We start from the raw sequence: 22,803 nt of genomic DNA on the forward strand, positions 1-22,803 counted from the left end.
TAAATCCAGATTTTATTGAATTCATATTTCACCATCAGCTATGATAGTATTCAACACCATGATTTCCAGAACAGTGGGTTAGTGCTCAGGATGATCCCATGACAATAATGCCATAAGAAACAGGAACAGGAGTAGGCCCTTAAGCTCTTGATCCTGCTCCACCATTCAATAGGATCGTGACTGATCCAACATTCCTCACTTTCACCTTCCCTGGAAACCTTGATTCCCTGACTGATCAAGAATCTATCCATCTCAGCCTTAAATATACACAAGGACTCTGCCCTCACAGGGGGCACTGTGACACAAGGACTTCCAAAGACACAAAGAGAAGAAATTCTTCCTCGTTTCAGTCTTAAACTGACACCCCTTGATTCTGAGACCATGCTTTCTGGTCCTAGACTCCCCCATGACGAGAAACCTCCTCTCAGTATTTTCCCTGTAAAACCCCTTAAGAATCTCATATTTTTCAGTTAGATCTTCTAAGTTCCAGTGAGTAGAGTCCCAACCTGTTTAGCATATGCTAGTTAGACAATGCCTGCCCTCTGGGGATTAGCCTAGTAGACCTTCTCTCAACTGCCTCCAATGAAATTTCCCCAAATAAAGGGACCAAAACTGCCCACATTACTCGAGACTAATAGAAGTTTATAAAAGAATGATGGGTATGGATAGAGTTAATGCTAGTTGTCTTTTCCCAAGGGTGGGCATTTCAAGACTAGGGGGCACATTTTGAAGGTGAGAGGAAAGAGATTTTAAAAAGATGAGGAACTTTCTTTATGCATTGGGTGGTTCGCATGTGGAATGAACTTCCTCAGAAAAGGGAGGATGTGGGTACAATTATAAGGTTTAAAAGGCATTTGGATAAGTACATGAGTGGGAAAGGGTTGGAGGGCAATGGGCCAGGAGCGGGCAGGTGGAACTACTTTAGTTTGGGATAATGTTCGACAAGGCTTTGTTGGACCGGACGGTCTGTTTCCGTGTTGTATGACTCTATGTGGTCTCACCAGTACCTTTGTCAGTTGCAGTAAGTCTTCCCTCCTCTTACACTCCAATCTCCTTGAAATAAGGGTCTATGAATGTTATCAAGTTGCTAGTGCATCCCTGAGTCAAAATGAAGATACAACACTGCCCATGCTTCCACCAGGGCAATAGTTGAACAATCAGAACTCAATCACTTCAAGATAAGTTGGAAGCTCCAGTGGGGCATTGCAGTATAGATCAGAAATGGTGCACGATGCCTTTCTCAAGTGCAGTTGACAAACAGAGTGTGGACTGTTGGCAGAGGAAATAGGGAATCAGTAGTAATCTTCTGAGAGTGAAGATGAAGATAAAGACAAGGACATTGAACAGGGTGAACATACATGAGAGCAGACATACCTATATTATAGGGTAATGCACTGTCAAAGACAAGAAAACAGAAAGAACTGAATTGCAACACACGTCTAGGATGAATAAACTGGGTTTAGACTTCCTCATGTATATTTGTTTTTGGTTATATCGGAGCAACCATGGTTAGGGCAAAATATATGTGGACCAAGTTATTTTTGTAATCATCCAACATTCTTGTTGTTGAGTAAATGTTTTCTTAATCATATCAATGTATGCTTAGTGAAGGTAAAGGTAACATCCACATAGTCTGAGTAGAAAAAGCGCAGCAGGTCAGGCAGCATCCAAGGAACAGGAGAATCGACATTTCGGGCATCAGCCCTTCTTCAGGGCTGATGCCCAAAACGTCGATTCTCCTGTTCCTTGGATGCTGCCTGACCTGCTGCGCTTTTCCAGCAACACATTTTCAGCTCTGATCTCCAGCATCTGCAGTCCTCACTTTCTCCACATCGTCTGAGTAGACCATGGGTTGTTCTCATTACAGAGAGATGTGTACGCTCAGTTTGTATTGTCTAGTATCTACACATCATAGACCCTTCAAACTGTTCAGGAGATAGCAGCAGTGCGTGAGAAAGGGACACTAACATAGCTTGCTGCTAAAGTTTGGTAGTTTTATAGCCTGCAGTCAAAATATGTAATTCAGTGTAATGTCATCTTTCACAAGTAAGTTAAGAGCATTCCTGAGGCATTTTATAAGAATGATCCCAGGAATGAAAGGCTTGTCACATGAGGAGTGGCTGAGGACTCTGGGTGTGGACTCAATGGAGTTCAGAAGAGTGAGGGAGATCTGATTGAAACTTACAGAATACTGAGACCCCGTGGTAGACTGGATATGGAAAGGTGTTTCCACGAGTAGGAGAGACTAGGACATAGGCTCAGAATGAAAAGGTGATGCTTTAAAGCTGAGAGAAGCTATAGACCGGTAAGCCTGACATTGGTGGTGGGCAAGTTGTCAGAGGGAATCCTGACGGACAGGATTTACATGTATTCGGAAAGGCAAGGACTGATTAGGAATAGTCAACATGGCTTTGTGTGTGGGAAATCATGTCTCACTAACTTGACTGAGTTTGTTCAGAGAAGTAACAAAGAGGATTGATGAGGGCAGAGTGGTAGACGCAATCTATGTGGACTTCAGTAAGGCGTTCGACAAGGATCCTCATGGTAGACTGGTTAGCAAGGTTAGATCTCATGGAGTACAAGCAGAACAAGCCATTTGGATACAGAACTGACTTTGAAGGTAAAAGACAGAGTGCGGTGGCGGTTGCTTTTCAGACTCGAGGCCTGTGACAATGGTGTGCCACAAGGATCGGTGCTGGGTCCACTGCTTTTCATCATTTATATAATGATTTGGATGTGAACATAGGGGATACAGTTAGTAAGTTTGCAGATGACACCAAAACTAGAAGTGTAGTGGATGGCAAAGAAGGTTACCTCAGAGTACAACAGGATCTTGATGAGATAGGCCAATGGGCTGAGGAGTGGTGCGTGTATGGAATGAGCTGCCAGAGGAAGTGGTGGAGGCTGGTACAATTACAGCATTTAAAGGGCATCTGGATTGGTATATAACGAGGAAAGCTGCAGAGGGATATGGGCCAAGTGCGGGCAATTGAGTCAAGATTAGGTTCGAAGAACTGGTCGGCATGGACGAGTTGGATTGATGGGACTGTTTCTGCATTGTACATCTCTATGACTCTGTAAGCCCCTCCACCCAATACACTCCTCCCTATCTCTGTAACCTCATCCAGCCCTGACACTTTCCCTAAATCCAGAACCTCCTCCACCCCCTACACCCCACCCTATCTCTGAAACCTCCTCCAGTCCCAACAACCCTCTCTTAGCTGTAATATCAATGCTCATTATCGCTTCATGATGTCAGCCCTCCTGCAATTCCAGCCTCTTGACCATCCCCTAATTCCATCACTCCACCGGCCTTCAGCTGCTTGGTCCCTCCATGTTATCATCTCATAAGACTTTGAGCAATTTGCATTTCCCTTCTCTGATGAATCCTGTCCATTTTTTACTGGAAACAATGTTATACCTGTTGTGGATTTACTAGAGTAATTCAGGAAGGGTCCCTCAACAGGACCTTGTAAACACAACATCAATATCACCTTGAAGACAAGGCCAGCAATATGATGCAACACTACTCCTTCTGCACTACTCCTACTCCTTCTCCACTTTACCCTTAATCCCAATTTTGAAATTAATCATCCTTCCTTCAGTTTTTCTGGGACAGAATCATGGACCCCTCTCCCATGTGACTTTGCATTTGTGGTCAGGGTTCTTAAAATACAAGGACAGTGGAGTTAAAGAGGAGAGTTCCTTATCATTTATGCCGGAGAGATTAGGGGGATGGGTAACAAGGCTGTCCCAGTCAGTGATGCCCACTTCATGTGAATCCATAATCAAGTCTGTCATTGTGATGTTGCCATGGGAATGCACATTACATTCCTGTTCTGAGGGATACACAGAAACAGAGGAAATGAGACTTGGTCGAATCAGTCAAAGAGCCAAGATGTTTCACATCAGTGTCCCAGTGAGATGTGGACAGTTACAAGGGGAGTCAGAGTGAAACAATGCCTGCTGGAGTGTGATGACCTTCATTGTTCAGCCCTCTGAATATTGGAGTTGGGATGGTGTGCTGAGGTTGGACAGGAAGTTGGTAAGGCCAGTTCTGGAAAACTGTGTCCTGTTCTACTCATGCTGCTGTAGGAACGATATTATTAAACTGGAGACGGTTCAGAAAAGATTTATCAGGATGTTGCAGGGTTTGAGATATAAAAGTAGACTGGAGAGGCTGGGGACATTTTACAAAGAACATTACAGCACAGGAACAGGCCCTTCAACCCTCCAAGCCTGTACTGACACAGTTTGCCTTCCATATTAAAACTGTCTTCACTTACAGGATCCGTATTCCCCTGTTCCCTTCCTATTCATGCCTGCTGCTGGATGCTTCTTGAAAGCCACAATTATGTCTGCTTCCATTGTCTGTTCTGGCAGTGTGTTCCATGAATTCACCACCCTTTCCATGATAAACATGCCTCACATATCTCTTTTAAACACCCCCCTGACCCCTGCACCTTGAACCTGTGTCCCCGAGTAACTGACACTCCCACCCTGAGCAAAGGCCTCATACTTTCCACCCTATCCATGCCATTCACAATCTTATAAACTTCTATAAGGTCGCCCCTCAACCTCCTGCATTCTAGTGAAAACAAACCCAGTCTATCCAATCTTTCTTCACAGGTAAAATCCCCCATTCCAGGCAACGTCCTGGTAAACATTTTCTGTCCCCTCTCTGAAGGATCCACATCAGAACTGTGCGTGTTTTTCACTGGAGCATAGGAAATTGAGGGGTGACCTTGTTGAGGTTATAAAATCATGACAGATTTTGATATTGATAAGGTGAATGACAAGGGTCTTTTCCCTAGTGTGGGGGAGTTCAGACTCAGGGCCATGTTTGTAAGGTCAGAGGAAAAATATTTAAAGATTGAGGAGCAACTCTTTTTTCCCCAGAGTGGTTTGTGATGGAATGAACTACCAGATGAAGTAATGTATGTGGGCACAGTTACAATGTTTAAAAGATGCCAGCTCTTGATGCCAGTCATTGTTTTTCTCCATTCTGTGCTACTGAATGCCCAAATTTCTGTGACATGCATTTCTGGAGGACTAACATGGCAAGGGAGTACATGTTAAATAGGAGGACCCTGGCAAGCACAGAAGATTAGACGGATCCTGGTTTGTGTGTCCAGCCATGCCATGAAGGCAGTAGGATAGGCAGGTAAGGGAATTAAGAAGGGTCAAAGCCACTGAATACATGAGCAGGGAGGTGTCATGTTGGAGGTTTATAGGATTTTGGTGAGACCACAACTGGAATACTGTGTGCAGTTCTGGTCACCGCATTATAGGAAGGATGTGATTGTACTGGGGGGGGGGCAAAGGAGATCCACCAGGATGTTGCATTAGATTGAGCATTGCCTAAACCTGCAGGAGTGTTCTGCTGTGTGTGTGTGTGTGGCTATGGTAACCCACCTAGCCTGCACATCCCTGGACATTATGGCCAATTCAGCATGGCCAATCCACCTAACTTGAACATCTTTGAAATCAGAGCACCCGAAGGGTACCCAAGCAGACACATGCAAAACTCCACACAGCCACCCAAGGCTGGAATCAAACTCTGGTTCCTGGCACTGTGCTCCAGCAATGCTAACCTCTGAGTCACTCTCGACTGGGGAATTTTTTTTTGGATTCAGATCAACTTGCTGTACTCAGATTCACATCTTTATTATGAACGGCGAAATCACCATAATTCCAATTTCGCATCAAAGAGAGAGAGAGAAAGAGATGAGGGGTGGTGAAGTTTGATTTAACTTGATTTACTATTGTCACTTTTTTTCAAATAAATTGATGGGATGGGGGCACCGTTGGCCGGGCCCGTGTTTATTGGCCATCCCTAATAGCCCAGAGGGCAGTTAAGAGTCACAGTACAAACAGGTAACCACTTCCCGTCTCCTGGTTCTCTCTTCATCCAAGGGTTACCCCTCCCACATTGTTGTGGGCTCGATGGCAGGTTCCTTCCTGAAAGAGCATCTCAGCCCAGGCTGGGGCGTGGTTTATTGGGCTTGGCTGGCTCTGTGTCTCTCTGGTAGTAGGTTCTCCGATCCAGACTGCACACCATCGCGATCCTCTCGTTTCCTTCACCCGGGCAACACCGATCCAGGAACGGCCGGAGAGAAGCAGAGACCGGGGAAGGAAACGCCTGTAGCCAGGCAGGCAGACAGCAGCGAGAGGAGCCCGGACTCCGAGAGAGAAACAACGGAACATTGGCTGGGTTTCATCCAGAGGAGGGCGGGAGGAGTTACTGAGAGAGACAGAGAGAGGGAGAGGAGTTACAGAGAGAGAGAGAGAGAGAGAGAGAGAGTTACCGAGAGAGGGAGGAGAGGAGTTACTGAGGGACAGAGAAAGAGAGAGAGGAGTTACAGAGGGACAGAGAGAGGAGGAACGAGAGAGAGCAGTTACTGAGGGAGAGAGATGAGTTAGTGGAGGAGAGGGATTATAAAGGGAGAGGGGTTAAAGAGGGAGAGGGGTTACAAAGGGATAACGGAGAGAGGGAGAGGAATTCCAGAGGGAGAGCAGTTCCGGGGGGAAGAGGGAGTAAAAGTCGGAGTCATTCGTTGAATCTTGGGGAAAAGGGAAGACAAGAGTCTAACAACGAGGGGACTGGCTGGTGCGACCTCTCCAGCAAATTGCAGTCACTCCTTCCCCAAGGGCCTGGTGGAGGCAGTGCTGCCCAGCACAGAGAGCATCCATTCTGCATTTGCCTATCGCCTATAGGCTGGGGACACTGCCCTCTGGAAAGTGCCATGCCCAAGTTGAGCCAGCGTTGTACCCGTTGGTCGTGCCTCAGATCAGCTCTGTGTGTACTCAGTGTGGTCTTGTTGTGCCAATGGCTGCTGGTCCAGAGAGGAGGGGGCCGGCTGACCCTCAGGCTGGTGAAACCAGGCGCCAGTCCAATGCAGGAACACCTGCTGGTCGAAGAGAACTCCACCTGCTGGCAGATCATCCAGGGGGACAGGCAGGAGGTGGAAAGGGCCCTCCTCAACTCCATTACTGTCTCCCTCAAGCACCAGGCCGTCACTGAGGGAGATTATCTGAACATGACCCGAAATTGCAGATCGTTTGTGAGGGCCCGCAAGTATATCACTGTCCCCCTGAGCCCTGAGGAGGAACTCTTCCCCTTGGCTTTCTCCATGGTCATCCACCAGAGCATTGAGATGTTCGAGAGGCTTCTACGGAGCATTTACGCCCCACAGAATGTCTACTGTATCCACGTGGACCGCAAATCCCCGAGTCAATTTCATGCGGCCGTTCAGGCCATCGCTTCGTGTTTCCACAATGTCTTTGTCGCAGCCAAGCTGGAGTGGGTGACCTATGCTGGATGGAGCAGAGTTCAGGCAGATCTCAACTGCATGAAGGAGCTGCTGGAGAGCCTTGTCCCCTGGACGTACTTCATCAATGTGTGTGGCCAAGACTTCCCCCTGAAGACCAACCGGGAGATAGTCCGCAGCCTCAGAGCTCTGAACGGCTCCAACGTGATTGAGTCAGATCCTGCACCAGGGTTCAAAAAGGTAACCGCCTTCCTATCTGCTCGGCCTCTCTTCATCCAAGTGTTTTCCATCCTCCCTCCCTCTCTCTCTCCCCTCCAGTCCTTTACCTCTCGACTGTACAAAGAGATACAGAGTTGTTAAAACTGTTCAATTGCATGGAGGGAGGTTCACAATGTACAAAGGAATATAGAGGAGTTGGAGAGTTGAGCTGCAAACAGAGGAGAAGGGCAATTGACGTTTCAAGTCGGAAACTTTCATCAGAACCCGGGGAGAGAAAGGGGCTGCAGAAGAAATGGGGGTGTGGGGCTGGGGAAAGGTGGATGAGATGGCGATTGGTGGATGTAGGGAGGAGGTGGCTGTGATTGGACAGTGGGTGGGGTGGAGCAGATGGGTGGAAAGGAAGATGGTCAGGTGAAAGGGATGGGGTAGAGAGAGAGGGCTGGGCCAGGGATAAGGAGGGATATAGACAGATTACGCGAGTATACAGGAATGTAGGTAGGTTAAGAGTGTAGGAAAAAGTGAGGACTACAGATGCTGGAGATCAGAGACAAGAGTGTGGCACTGGAAAAGCACAACGGGTCAGGCAGTATCTGAAGAGCAGAAGAATCAATGTTTTGGACATAAGCCCTTCGTCAGGAATGAGGCTTGTGGACCAGGGGGCTTAGAGGTAAGTGGGATGGGTGTGGGGCTGGGGGTGGAAGGTAGCTGGGAATGAGATAGATAGATGAAGGTATGCTGGGGGGTGGGGGAGGGGGGGGGTGTGTGTGGAAGGTAGAGTGGACAGGTGGGAAGCAAGATGGACCGGTCAGGAGGGTGGTGCTGAGTTGGAGGCTTGGGACTGCGATAAATTGGGGTGGGGAAATGAGGAAACTAGTGAAATCGACATTGATCCACCTGGTTGCAGGGTTCCAAGGTGGAATATCCAGGCATTAGCTGGTAAGGGTTTGGTGATGGAGGCGGCCCAGAACCTGCATGCCCTTGGTGGGAGGGGGAGTTAAAGTGTTCAGCCATGGGGCGGTGGGGTTGGTTGGTGGGTGTGAGTGTCCCAGAGATGTTCGCTGAAACAATCCACAAGTCAGAGTTCTGTCTCCCCGCTGTAGAGGAGACCATATTGGGTGCAATGGATGCTGTAGATGACATTGGTGGAGGTACAAGTATATTTCTGTCAGATGTGGAAGGATCCTTTGGAGCCTTGGTCGGAGGGGAGAGGGGAGGTGTGGGTGCAGGTTTTGCACTTCTTTCAGTGGCCAGGGAAGGTGCCAGGAGGGGAGGGTGGTAGGGGGTGTGAATCTGACAAGGGAATTGCAAAGGGAATGGTCTCTGAAATGCAGGTGGAGTGCAGAGGGAAATATGTCCCTAATGGTGCGGTCTGTTTGTAAGTGGCAGAAGTGGTGGAGGATAATGCAATGTATCTGGCTGTTGGTGGGGCAGAAGGTGAAGACCAAGGGGTTCTGTCCCTGTCACGTTGGGAGGAGTGTGGTTCAAGGGTGAAGGTACAGGAAATGGAGCAGATGCACTGGGGGGCATTGTCAACCATGTGGGAGAGGAAATTGTACTTTTTGAGGTAGGACGCCATCTGGGATGTTCTGTGGTGGAATTGGTCCTCCTGGGAACAGAGGCAGAGAAATTGGGAAATAAGGGATAGTGTTTTTATAGGGGCAGGGTGTGAGAAGGTGTATTTCAGGTAGCTGTGGGAGTTGGTGGGTTTGTAGTAGATGTCCACGGTTAGTCGGTTGCCAGAGATGGAGGGGTCCAGGAAGGGGAAGCAGGTGTCAGAGATTGTCCGGGTGAATTTGAGATCAGGTTGGAAGGTGTTGGTAGAATTAATGAACTTTTCAACTACCTCATGCAAATACGAGGTAGTGCTAATCCAGACATCAATGTAGTGGAGGAAAACGTGGGGAATGGTACCGCTGGATGAAGAGGCAGGCATAGTTGGGGCCCATGTGGGTGCTCATGGCTACCCCTCAAGAGATAAGAGTGAACAGAAGAATGTAAGTTCGGTTCAGAGCATGTAAAGGATTGTTCTTAGGTTGATATTGAAATAGTCTCACAAACTTGATTGAGTTTTTTGAAGTAACAAAGAGGATTGATCAGGGCAGAGCAGTAGATGTCATCTGCATGGACTTCAGTAAGGTATTCAACAAGGTTCCCCATGAGAGACTGATTAGCAAGATTAGATCTCATGGAATACAGGGAGAACTAGCCATTTGGATACAGAACTGGCTCAAAAGATAGATAGGTGGTGGTTGAGGGTTGTTTTTCAGACTGGAGGCCTGTGACCAGTGAAGTGCCACAAGGATCGGTGCTGGGCCCTCTACTTTTTGTCATTTACATAAATGATTCAGATGTGAGCATAAGAGATACAGTTAGTAAGTTTGCAGATGACACCAAAATTGAAGGTGTAGTGGACAGCGAAGAGGGTTAGCTCAGATTACAACAGGATCTGGACTAGATGGGCCAATGGGCTGAGACATGGCAGATGGAGTTTAATTCAGATAAATGTGAGGTGCTGCATTTTGGGAAAGCAAAGCTTAGCAGGACTTATACACTTAATGGTAAGGTCCTTGGGAGTGTCGCTGAACAAAGAGACCTTGGAGTGCAAGTTCGTAGCTCCTTGAAGGGGAGTCGCAGGTAGATAGGATAGTGAAGGCAGCGTTTGGTATATGCTCCTTTATTGATCAGAGTATGGAGTACAGAAGTTACGAGGTCATGTTGCGGCTGTACAAGACATTGGATAGGCCCTGTTGTAATATTGCATGCAATTCTGGGTCTCCTTCCTATTGGAAAGATGTTGTGAAACTTGAAAGGATTCCAAAATGATTTACAAGGATGTTGCCAGGGTTGGAGGATTTGAGCTATAGGGAGAGGCTGAACAGGCTGAAGCTGTTTTCCCTGGAGCGTCAGAGGCTGAGGGGTGACCTTATAGAGGTTTACAAAATTATGAGGGGCATGGATAGGATAAATAGACAAAGTCTTTTCCCTGGGGTCGGGGAGTCCAGAACTAGAGGGCATTCATTTCGGGTGAGAGGGGAAAGATATAAAAGAGACCTGAGCGGCAACATTTTCATGGAGAGTGTGGTACGCTTATGGAATGAGCTGCCAGAAGATGTGGTGGAGGCTGGTACAACTGCAACATTTAAGAGGCATTTGGATGGGTATATGAATAGGAAGGGTTTGGAGGGATATGGGCCGGGTGCTGGCAGGTGGAACTAGATTGGGTCGGGATATCTGGTCGGCGTGGACAGATTGGACCGAAGGATCTGTTTCCATGCTGTACATCTCTAGGACTGTAAGTGGGTACTGCAGATGCTGGAGATTATTGTCAAGATTAGAGCAGTGTTGTAAAAGCACAGCAGGTCAGGCAGCATCCGAGGAGCAGGAAACCCCTACATCAGGAATAACTTGACAGAGGCCATTATCCAGTCACCAACTCACCTTTTTGTTTACACATGGAGCCCTTGACACGGATCCACCTTCCTCAGAGCCAGCTCAGAGTGAACAGAACATCTGATCGTCCTGTTTATTTTTTCAGAAGCAGCCTCAGAAGTAGCAGTCGAAGTCATCCCCAGGTGTAGGTAGGCCCAGGCAGCAGCAGCAGCAGCAGCGGTGCAGGTGAGGTCCAGGCTTCAGTAGCAGGAGCAGGCCCAGACCCAGACTGTAGCAGCAGTGGTGGTAGTAGCTGAGCACAGCTTCAAATTAACAGAAATAAGAAGAAACCACAACAAACTATGAAAAAAAAATAAACTCCTCCTCAGGAGGAGGACACCAACAGCAGCACATAAGACACACTGAGGCTATTTCAAAGTCAGTCTCCTCTCCTCAAGAGGATTGAAGAGTCCTTCATATGCTGATCCAGCTCCCCTAGAGCCAGCTCTCTGAGCAGATCCCTTGACATGCCTGTTTATTTTTCTTCCACTACAACCCAACAGCAGTCGTGCTTATTTTTCTCCTTGTACCCATGTCATGTGTGTAGGTGTCAGATGCAGTGAAAAACAACAAGTGTGTAAATCTTAATTTATGTGGGAAATAGATCCCACTCACTTCATAATTTCAGTCCAAGACAAGATCTGCAGCAGCAGTATCATCTGATATCCTCTTGCAAGAGTGGTGTCTACAAGATAGGCACACAGTACAAAACCTTGATACAATTCATTTCTCTTTCCCTCCTCCCACTACTCTAAACCCAGCACCCATTCCTCTTGCTTATCTCTTGCCTTATCTGGCCTTGTGCGTAACAGAACAGGTTTTGCTTTACCATTTCACTACGTCCCTCTGTGGTCTATTGTTAGCGTATATCCTCCTTCACTGCCATCTGCTTCCTTGCTTTCTAAAGCAACATTTCCTCTCATTCTTCGTCCACGCTGAGCCTTATGACCTCTTGATTGTGGTTTTTGTTTTTGCAGAAGCGGGAAACAGATGCTTCTCGGTGTTTGTACAAAGCATATCTAGCTTAACCTACACTCCCCTTCCTCTTTCATGATTTAGCTTTGTGATTTTGCAGACAACATTTATAATTGCTCCTCACAATTTATATTCCATCACTGGGAAGAAGGGAAACAGACAGTCCTGTTTATTTATATTTTATTAAACAATTCACAGTTTATACAAACAAACAATTACATTTACAGCGATATACAGAGAAACAGCAATTTTACAAGGGAGGGGAATGACAAAAGCCAAGCCCCAAACCCTGACCTTCAACCGGTTTTCAGGGAAATGAGGACAAACCTCAAATCCCAGTTTCAATCATTACAAACAGTAACAATGACATTCATACATATAAGACAGTCCAATTGTGTAAGAAACAGAGCATACAATACAGACCCCCCAAAAAAAAACCAGCAAGCCTTCCCCCCCCACCCCCCCCAAATCCCTCCCACCTTCTGGAAGCTCTAAGGCAGCCCGCCCCTACGCACCTTCCAGGTCTCGGTCCACCCTGACACACGTTTCGACCACTTGTAGAACAGTCCATCCAGATTACCCCTTCTCAGGACGACAGCGCTCAGAATGGCCTACCCACCTACTGGCTCTAGGGGCAACAGGCATCAGGGTGGCCTACCCACCCTCTGGTTCTCAGGGGTGACAGCTTTCAGGACCACCCATGAATGTCCCAGCTCACAGTAAGGCCTGCAGACCCAGGGACACACAAGACAGTGCAGGTGATAAGCCCAACAAAGAAACACGATAGAGTTAATTGTGAAAAAACAGAGTCCTTTCTGGAACAGAGTCCAAATATTGAGTCTTCAAAAAAAGTTCTCAAGAACAGAGTCCATTCCAGTTTACGACATGTGTTATCAGAAATAGAGACCACTGCTAAAAACAGGGTCTACAACCAAGGGCAGAGTCCACTCCCAAAGGCAGCAAATGCACACCCCAGAGCACATAGGTGTTCAGTCTCCATGGAGTCCTGGCACATCCTTGAAGAGCCAGGCCCACTCACAGGAACACAGTACATTGTAAAGGTAGTTAACTCACAGGCGTTTTGGTCCACTCCTGAAGGAAAGGTCTTCTCCCAAACTCCAGGATACAGCAAGTGTCATCTCCCAGCACACACACAGGTGTTCAACCTTCAGAGGCCCAGTCTCAGGGCTAGGCCTCCCCATAGGAACAGCTCCTCTGATAAAATGTATGTCTTCCACAAGGGCTCAGTCCAAACAGTGAGGACACATACAAAAAACAAAGAAAACTAGAGTCCAAGGGCAAAGCCCTACCACAAAATTAACATTGTCCTTTTCTCAAAGGTGAAGAAAAGAGTAACACACAGACTGTAACCAGCCAGTGAAACAGCAATCCCCTAATGAGAACTGAGTTACACCTGAGACACATTATGTGCATCAGGAGTTTAACAATCAGTCCTCACTAAAGGAAGACCAGTTAACAAGCTGGCTAAATAATTCAGCTAGTTCAGGAATCAGGTATCCCCCACACAAAAAACAAGCAGAAACCAACAGTAACACACTGTGACCCAGCCAGCACAGAGTCAGTCCCCTAAATCGAGAAGACCTCTGAATCTCCTGTTTATAAATTTTATGAAACAGTTTATAAAAACAGTTAACATTTCCAACTGTACACAAGAGGCAGCAATTTTACAAGGGAGAGGAGCATTCCCCTGTTTTATTTTATTTTATTAAACAATTACAAAAAAGAGGTTACAGCACAACAGTTAACATTTACAGCTGTATACAACAGCAATTTTACAAGGGAGAGGAGCAGCAAATCTCGGCCCCAAACCCTACCGTTCAACCAGTTCACAGGGAATTGAGGACAAACCACAAATCCCAGTTTCAAATATGAAAAGACAGCAACAATGACATTTATGCATAAGACAATCCTGTTACATTAAAAAGTGCAGATAATACAGACCCAGCAAGCCCCCGGCCCTCTCACCTTCCAACCATTCTAAGGCAGCCCACCCCTACGCGCCTTCCGGCTCTCAGCCCGCCCTGACACACCTTTCGACCACCTCTAGGACTGCCCGCCTCAGTACCCACCTGGGGTGACAACGCTGAGGACGGCTGCTAACCTTCTAGCTCTCGGTCTGCCCCTACGTACCATTGGGCTCTCACCCACCCCGATGCACCATCTGGCCAGTGGCTATCCTGGCACACTTTTCGGCCACCTCTAGGACAGTCTGTCCCCTTCCCTGGGTCGACAGTGTGCAGGGCAGCCCACAAGTCTTCTGGATCTCAGCCCGTCCCTACGCGCTTTCTAGCTCTCGGCTGCTCTGACACAGCTTTCGACCACCTCGAGGACAGCCCGTCCCGATTACCCCTTTTCAGGATGACAGTGCTCAGAATGGTCTACCCACCATCTAGCTCTCGGGAGACTGTCATAGGGTGGCCTACCCACTCGCCGGCTCTCGGGGTGACAGCTTTCAGGACGACCCATGAGCCTCCCAGCTCACGGTAAGGCCTGCCAGACCCAGGGACATGCAAGACAGTGCAGGTGATAAACCCAACAAACCACATGACAGTTAATTACCAACAAACAGAGTCCTTTCTAGTCCAGAGTCCATTAGCACAGACATTTTTCTTCAAAATGTAGTGTCCATTTCCAGGCCTGAGGGGTGGACAGAGTGCCATACAAAGCCTTGATGAGACCGCATCAGAATCAGTCTGTACATTTTTCTCTCATTTAAAACATAAAATAATTACATTGACAGCAAGTTTCACCTGCCTTTTTCCTGGGAATGAAGGGTTTATCTTATGAAGGAAGGTTGAACAAATTGGCTTTTATACATTTATGTTTGGAAATCTGAGAGATCTTTTTGAAATGTATAAATTTCTCTGAGGGGACATGATAAGGTGGTTGATGGGACATTGCTTTCTCTTGTAGGTTTGACAAGATGTTCTGTAGAATAAGATATCGTCAGAGTCCTACAGCACCGAAACATACCCTTTTGTCCAACTCATCCATGCCAAGCAGGTATCCTAATTGGAACTAGTCCCATTATCCTGTGTTTGGTCCATATCCCCCTAAACTTGTCCTATTTATGTCGTCTGTTAAATCTTGTGATTGTACCCACTACAACAATTCTTTTTGGCAACTTGCTCCGTATTTGCACCACCCTCAGGTCTCACCTTAAACCTATGCCCTCTGGGTTTGGACTCCCCTATCCCAGGGCTATTCACTTTTATTGATTTCCCCCACAATTTTATAAACCGCGATATGGTCACCCTTCACCCTCCAATATTCCAGTGAGAAAAGTCCTAGCCTATCTAGCCTCTCCTTATAACTAAAACCCTGCAGTCCTGGCAACATCTTTGTAAATCTATTCTGCATCCTTTGCAGTTTAACAACACCCTTCCGACAGCAGGTCGATCACAAATTTACCCAATACTCCAAAAGTGACCTCACCAATGCCTTGCAGAATTATTTTCCCCTGAGACGGCTGTTGCACTGTGTAAATCTCTTCTGTACGAAGTTGTGAAGGCTGAGTTGATGAAGTTATGAAAGGGTGAGCAAGGTGACCTTTTTTTAAAAAAAGATAAGGACCCCGGGGCAACCAACAGAAATGTGGAATTGAAATTGCAACCAGAAGAGCAGTGATCTTCTTGAATGGTGGAGCAGACTTGAAGGGACGAATGGCTGACTTTTGCTATGGTGGAGACAGGTTATACCTTAGTTCAAATAAAGAGTAGGGAGTTTTCTGACCACTCAGCTAAGGAAAGGGCTTTGGTGGTCCTCCTGATAACATGAACCTTGAAGTTAATCTCCCTCTGCACCAGTCACAGAATTAAAGAATTTTTGCAGAAGGATGCCATTCAGCCCATTGTGTCTGTAATTATTCCACATTTAGTACCAATCTCCTGCATTTCCTCACTCAACTCTGGCAACATCCTTGTAAATCTTTTCTGAACCTTTTCAAGTTTCACAACATCCTTCCTATAGCAGGGAGACCAGAATTGCATGCTGTATTCCAGAAGTTGCCAAACCAATGTCCTGTTCAGCCACAGCATGACCTCCCAACTCCTACACATAATGCACTGACCAATAATGGCAAGCATAGCAAACGACTTCTTCACTACCCTGTTTATCTGCGACTCCATTTTCAAGAAACTATGAATCAGCATTCCAAGATCTCTTGCTTCATCGTCACTCCCCAGACTTTACCATGAAGTGTATTATTCCTGCCCTGATTTGCCTTTCCAAAATGGAGCACCTCACATTTCTCGACATTAAACTCCATCTGGCAGTCCTTGGCCTATCAGCTCATCTGATCAAGATCCCGTTGTACTCTGAGATTGACTTGAAATATTACTCTGGATGTAGGTTTGCTCGTTGAGCTGGAAGGTTCATTTTCAGATGTTTGTCACCATACTAGGCAACATCTTCAGTGAACCTTCCAACTCAGCGAACAAATCTACATCGAGAACCTCAACCTGAGCTACAAACCTTCTCAAACCTTGCTGATATATTACTGTAATATATAATCGAGTTACAGTAAAAAATGTTGTCTTATGTGCTTTACAGTCAGATATTGATAGGTTAAGTTGGCAAAAATGTTGGCAAATGGAGTGCAATGTGGGAAAATGTGAAGTTGTTCATTTGGAAGGGAAATCAAAAGAATAGAATATTATTTAAATGGAGAAAGCTTCAGAAAGTTGCAATACAAAGGGACTTGGAGGAACTAGTGAATGAAACATGGAAAGTTTGCACACGGGGGTAGCAGGTAATTGGGAAGACTAATGGAATATTGGATGAAACATGGACTTGGACTTGAGGAATGTTGAATCAGCCACGATCCTAGTGAAGCTGGCTTGAGGGACCAAATGGCCGACTCCTGTCCCGACTTGTTAATGGTCTTACATTTACTGATGAAACTGTTCAAAGATGTTATCGCACAACTCTGGAGCAGAAGCGACTTGAACCTGGGTCTCCGAGGCTCACACCGCATGGATCCTAGTTTACTTTGTATCATGCACTTGACATTGATGCTGGTAGTTATGGCTGCAATTCGCACCAACCTGCCTTAGATCAAATTAATGAAGCGAAGCCAATGCAGGTTTTCAAAAGGTAAGTCTCCAACGTCGCATCATGCATTGATGAAGCAGCTGAGAATTCGAATGCAGAGAATGTTGTCTGAACTGGATTCAATGAAGTGTTTCACTAGATACTAGATAAAAACGGCTGGACAACAAAATTGACAACACAAGCCCTGATTCATGGATCTTGTTTTGGATGGGTGGTTCGGAGATGGGAATGATCCACACAGCTGGGACATATAAACATCAAGATCCGGAGCAGGAGAAGATGATTTGGCCCTCCATGAGGCCCACCATACTATATGATCATGGCTAATGCTCAATCTCAATGCCATACTACCACTTTCTCCCCATGCCTTTGATGCTTTTGAAACCTAAATATTTGTTAATCGCATTCTTGGATATATTCAATGACTCAAACTCCACAGCTTTCTGTGGTACAGAATTCCATAACTTCACTCTCCTGTAAGTTAAGAAATGTTTCCGCATCTCAGCCCTAAATAGATGACTGCTTTTATTCAATATGTCAGTGATATCAATCTTGCAGTATGTGGCAAAATGCCCATATTCGGGACAATGATAAACCTGGAGGATTGGCAAATGGTGAGGATGATGTGAATTGTCCAGAGTCACCACAATGAACAGACAGCATCCAGTCAGAGGTGAATACAGAAGAGTGTAAGGTAATATGTTTTGGGAGAAGGTAATAGAAATGTAATGGCACAATCGTAAAGAGTGCGCAGGATTAGAGGGATCTGGCGAAAAACATCCATCAACATTAGAAGATGGGGGAGGCCATAAGAGGGTAGAAAAGCAGAAGGCTTCATAAATAGAGGCATTGATGCCAATAAATGGTTGAGTTATGCTGCATGTCGAATTGGTTTAGCCCCAGTTGGATTGTTGTGGTCATTTCCGGTGACTATAAAATGATGTGAGGGCTCTCAGGACAGGGAGGAGATTTCGCAGAATGGTGCCAGAGTTTAAGTTGGATGGCTCAGTTGGAAAGGTCAACGATGCTCCCACTGGAATAAAGGAGATTGGGGTGAGGTTTATTGAATGGGTGAGCACTCGGTAATTAAGACAAGGAAATATACTTCACTGTTCACCGATTGTACAAGTGCAATGGAATGCAGACGTAAGATTTTGGGTTAGAGGCATAGTAGGGAGATCTGAGGAATTGAAATGCAAATGAAGCCTAAACTACATTTGTATGAAATGATGGCAAGTTCCGATGTAAGTTGTATAAAAGAAAATCAGCTCCCATACATACAAGGAACAAGAGTAGGCCATTGGCCCTTTTGATCCTGTTCCACCATCCACATTCCTGCATACCATCGATAATCTATCCTCCCCTTGGTAACCAAGGATCCATATCTCCCATGCATGATGCCACAAGGACCGAGGATAAAAGATATCTTTTGATACAATGTAAATAAAGTGTCTTGTGTCTTGCGGAAGGGGTGGCACGGTGGCTCAGTGGTTAGCACTGTTGCCTCACAGCGTCAAAGACCTGGGTTCGATTCCAGCCTTGGGCGACTGTCTGTGTGGAGTTTGCACATTCTCCCCATGTCTGCGTGGGTTTCCTCCGGGTGCTCTGGTTTCCTGCCACAATCCATAAAGATGTGCAGGCCAGGTAGATTTGTCGTGCTAAATTGCCCATAGTGTTCAGGTGCATTCGTCAGGGGTAAATATCGGGTAGGGTAATGGGTGTGGATGGGTTGCTCTTCAGAGGATTGGTGTGGACTTGTTGGGCCAAATGGCCTGTTTCCATACTGTAGAGAATCTAATGTGTGGTGTCCTTCACTCTGAGGGAGGAGCTTTGGATTCATGTCCTACTCCAGGAGCTGATGGCCATAGGAAGGTGTCTTCATTGCTGTTGTGAGACACTCAAGAGCATGGGCCAAGTGCTGCAAAATGTGATGAGAACAGCTCAAAGCTTGTCTTTTTGACCAGTGCAGACACGATGGGCTGAAGGGCAACTTATTATTTTGATGCTCTAAACCTCAATAACCAGAGAGCATGGAGTCATAGCATCATGCAGTATGGAACAGACCCTTCAGTTCAGGTGAAGGGTGGAAGGTATAGGGGGGATATCAGGGGTAGGTTCTTTACCCAGAGAGTGGTGGGGGCATGGGATGCACTGCCTGTGGGAGTGGCAGAGTCAGAATCATTGGTGACCTTTAAGCGGCAATTGGATAGGTACATAGATAAGTGTTTAAGCTAGGACAAGTGTTCAGCACAATATCGTGGGCCGAAGGGCCTGTTATGTGCTGTATTGTTCTATGTTCTATGTTCAACCTGTCTGCGCTGACCAGTCATCCCAATCTGACCTAGTCCCATTTGCCAGCCTTTGGCACATATCTCTCTCACCTATTCCTATTCATGTCCACATCTAGATGCCTTTTAAATATTGTCATTGTACCAGCCGCCTCCACCACCTCTTGGTAGCTCATTCCAGGCACACATCATCCACTGCGTGAAAGACCCTCAGGTCTTTCCCCTCTCACCTTAAACCTATGCTTCTAGTTTTGGACTCCCCCACCCTTGGGAAAAGACCTTTGGCTATATAGCCGATGTGGAAGGAATCAAAATGGGGCAAGAACAGAAAAGGAGGTCAGCTAAACAATTCTGAGCAGCAACAGAAAAGTGCAGCCAAGCACGTATGCAAGCTAGCTAGCTTACTGAAACTGGCCCCAGCTAAGTGAGAAGGTAGGAAGACCGAAACAACACTCAACAGGTATTGTAGAAGTTTAAGGTCAATGATCTAATGCTAAACGTCATGTACCTAGATCAGGATCTGATTGATCAGTTGTGTTGCTAAGGCTTGAAATCAAAATGTAATTCGTGAAAAGGGAATGCTGATTTGTGTGTAAAAGTGTGATTGCAACTGCCTGTTTCAGACTCTCCAGGCAAGGGTGGGCTTTGACCCAGCTGGTTGAGTCTTCTTGCATGTATGTGATAAAGGAATCTGTGTGAAGTGTACTATCATCCGGCTGATCATTTCAACATCTATCCATGCTCCTCCTGATTTTATGAACTTCTGTAAGGATACACCTCAGCATCCAACACTCCAGGGAAAATAGCCCCAGCCTATTCAACCTCTTACTGTAGCTCAAACCCTCCAATCTCGGCAACATCCTGGTAAATCTCTTCTGCACCCTCTCAAGTTTAACAACATCCTTTCTTTCGAAGGGTGAACCAAATTGTATGCAGTATTTTAAAAGTGGCCTCACCAATGTCCTCTACAGACAATAGATCACACTTGGTAATGGCAAATGCATATCAGAGATAGTCAAAGATACTCCTACTTATAGACAATAGGTGCAGGAGTAGCACCACCATTCATTATGATCATGGCTAATCATCCACAATCAGTATCCTGTTCCTGCCTTATCCCCATAACCCTTGATTCCACTATCTTTCAGAGCTCTATCCATCTCTGTTACAGCTGCAACATTACATCCCAACTCCTATACTCAATGCACGGACCAATGAAAGTAAAGGTATCAAACACCTACTTCACCACCCTGTCTATCTGCAATGCAACTTTCAAAGAACTATATCCCTGCACACCATGTCCTTCTCTCGAAGGCAAAAGCTCTGTGTTCAAGTCCCACTCCAGGAGTTGATGACCACAGGAAAAAGTGTCTCCATTGCACTGGTGAGGCATGAAAGGCAATGTTCCAAGTGCTAGAAAATGAGACTGGAGTAGCAAGGAGCCTGTTTTGCCAGCACAGACACGATGGGCTGAAGGATCTATTTTTCTGGTGCTCTCAACCTTTATGATCAGAGGGCACAGCTTGAAGTGTATTTTTGGAGCCAGATCCACTGGGAGAGTTTGAGGATGAGTTTTATGTTTGCTCAGCGAATGAGCATTGGGAGATGGTTTGGGAGGCAGGGATTTGGGGAAGTAGGCAGGTGACTGGCACTAGGCAATAGGAGTGAGAAAGGCCTGAGGGGCTGAATGGCCTTGTTCTCCACTGTAAGGTGAGTAACTGAGAGAAGGAGTGTGCATGGATCTTGCTGGAGCTGGGGGCAAGGAGAGTGCAGAGGAGTTGGGGAGGGAAAAAGCCATAGGCAAAGTTGAAAAGCTATCATTTCTGCTTTCTCGTCTCTCTCACTCTCTCTTGTGCCTGCCTTTTAGAAACGTTGGCAATACCACCATGATACCCTCGACCAAGTCGTCCTGACGGCGCAACTGAAAGACCAGCCGAACATCAGCACCTCCATCTTCGTGGGCAGCGCCTACTTCATGGCCTCCAGAGAGTTTGTCAGCCATGTGTTTGATAGTGCCGAGATCCAGGCCTTCCTCAAGTGGTCGGAGGACACCTACAGCCCGGACGAGCATGTGTGGGCTACCCTGCACAGAATGCCCAATGTACCCGGCTCCATCCCGTACACCCAAGGAGCCACCAGGACACTTGGCCGGGCAGTAAAGTGGTCCTTTGAGGCTGGTGACGTTGCGAGGGGTGCCCTATACCCTCCCTGCACGGGAAGGTATCGCCACTTGGTTTGTGTGTACGGGGCAGGAGATCTACAGTGGGTGGTCCGTCAGAGATGTTTCTTTGCAAATAAGTTTGACCCCAATATGGACAACACAGCAGTACAGTGCATGGAGGAATATCTCCGAAACAGGACACTTGGTAATATTAGGGCTGGGTTGGAGGTTGGGACAGAGTAAACCTCAGTAATGGTGGTAGGGGTGGTGGGTGAGACATCGGAAACACTGAGAGACTGGGCACTGTGAGATTGTATACTACAACACTGGGTGCTGTGGAGGCCAGGCACAGTGAGACTGCATGCTGTAACATGGCCATTGTAACACTAGACAGTGAGAGGCTGGGCACTGTAGTGTTGGGCACTGTCGAGATTGGATACCTTAATACTATCCACTGTAATACTGGGCACTGTGAGACTTAGCACTGTAACATTAGTTACTGTGAGAGTCAAAATGTATGGTGCTGGAAAAGCATGGCAGGGCAGGCAGCATCCGAGGAGCAGGAGAACCGATGTTTCAGGTATAAGCCATTCATCAGGAATGTGGGGGAATAAGGGGGTTGAGATAAATAGAGGGAGGGTGGGGCTTTTGGGGGAAGGTAGCTGGGAAGGTGCTCGGTAAATCCATCGGTGTTGTGGGGGGGGGGGAGGGGGGGTGATGGTGATTGGTCGGTGGGGAAGGTCGAACATATAGTTAGGAAGGAAGATGGACAGGTCAAGAGGAGAGAGCAGATTTGGAGGATTGGATCTGGGATGAGGTGCGGGAAGAGGAGAGATTTGGAAACTAGTGACGTTAATGTTGATGCCATGTGGTTGAGGGTCCCAAGGCAGAAGATGAGGTGTTCTTCCTCCAATCGTCAGATAGCTTGGATTTGGTGGTGCAGGAAGTGTCATTGTGGAGTGGGAGGAGGAGTTGAAGTGGTTGGCTACAGGTCAATGGGGTTACTTGTGCCCAGTCTCACAGGGACACATCCACTAATAATACTCAACACTGCACGAGTGGACACTGCATTACTGGAACACTGCACGAGTGGACACTGCATTACTGGAACACTGCACGAGTGGGCACTCTACAGCTGGACACTGCAAGACCAGTGTTGTGACCATCACTTTTTTTTATTTTTCTCATTTTGGTTTGGAACTGTGAGTCCAAATTGAGAATTGAACTTTGAACAGTGGCTAGTTCTTCTTTTTAAAAAAAGTGGAGAGACAAAAGACTGATGTTTGCTGTTAGGATCTGGCCAGGAAAGATAATGCAGGTGAATTACTGCTCTCTGAACACAGCAGACGCTTCAGCACCGAGATGTAGTTCTGCTCAGGGACTGACA

At 46.7% G+C, this 22,803-nt stretch overlaps 1 protein-coding gene across 1 annotated transcript; it reads left to right on the forward strand.

The window, feature by feature from the left end:
- The first annotated feature begins 6,767 nt into the window (after positions 1–6,767).
- On the forward strand, positions 6,768–21,873 carry LOC140491274 (beta-1,3-galactosyl-O-glycosyl-glycoprotein beta-1,6-N-acetylglucosaminyltransferase 3-like). Its single transcript, XM_072589245.1, has 2 exons — positions 6,768–7,511; positions 21,123–21,873. Exons 1-2 carry the CDS (start codon positions 6,897–6,899, stop codon positions 21,657–21,659), a joined length of 1,152 nt encoding a protein of 383 aa, XP_072445346.1. The 5' UTR covers positions 6,768–6,896; the 3' UTR covers positions 21,660–21,873.
- Positions 21,874–22,803: the final 930 nt, after the last annotated feature.

This window comes from Chiloscyllium punctatum, chromosome 19, assembly GCF_047496795.1.
Source record: "Chiloscyllium punctatum isolate Juve2018m chromosome 19, sChiPun1.3, whole genome shotgun sequence".
Taxonomy (NCBI): Eukaryota; Metazoa; Chordata; class Chondrichthyes; order Orectolobiformes; family Hemiscylliidae; genus Chiloscyllium; species Chiloscyllium punctatum.

Bases quoted from the DNA above. Each gene is read 5' to 3' on its own strand.
- LOC140491274 (XM_072589245.1), top strand. From the start codon at position 6,897: ATGCAGGAACACCTGCTGGTCGAAGAGAACTCCACCTGCTGGCAGATC. The intron at 7,512-21,122 runs GTAACCGCCTTC...CCTGCCTTTTAG, and splicing joins CTGCACCAGGGTTCAAAAAG to AAACGTTGGCAATACCACCA.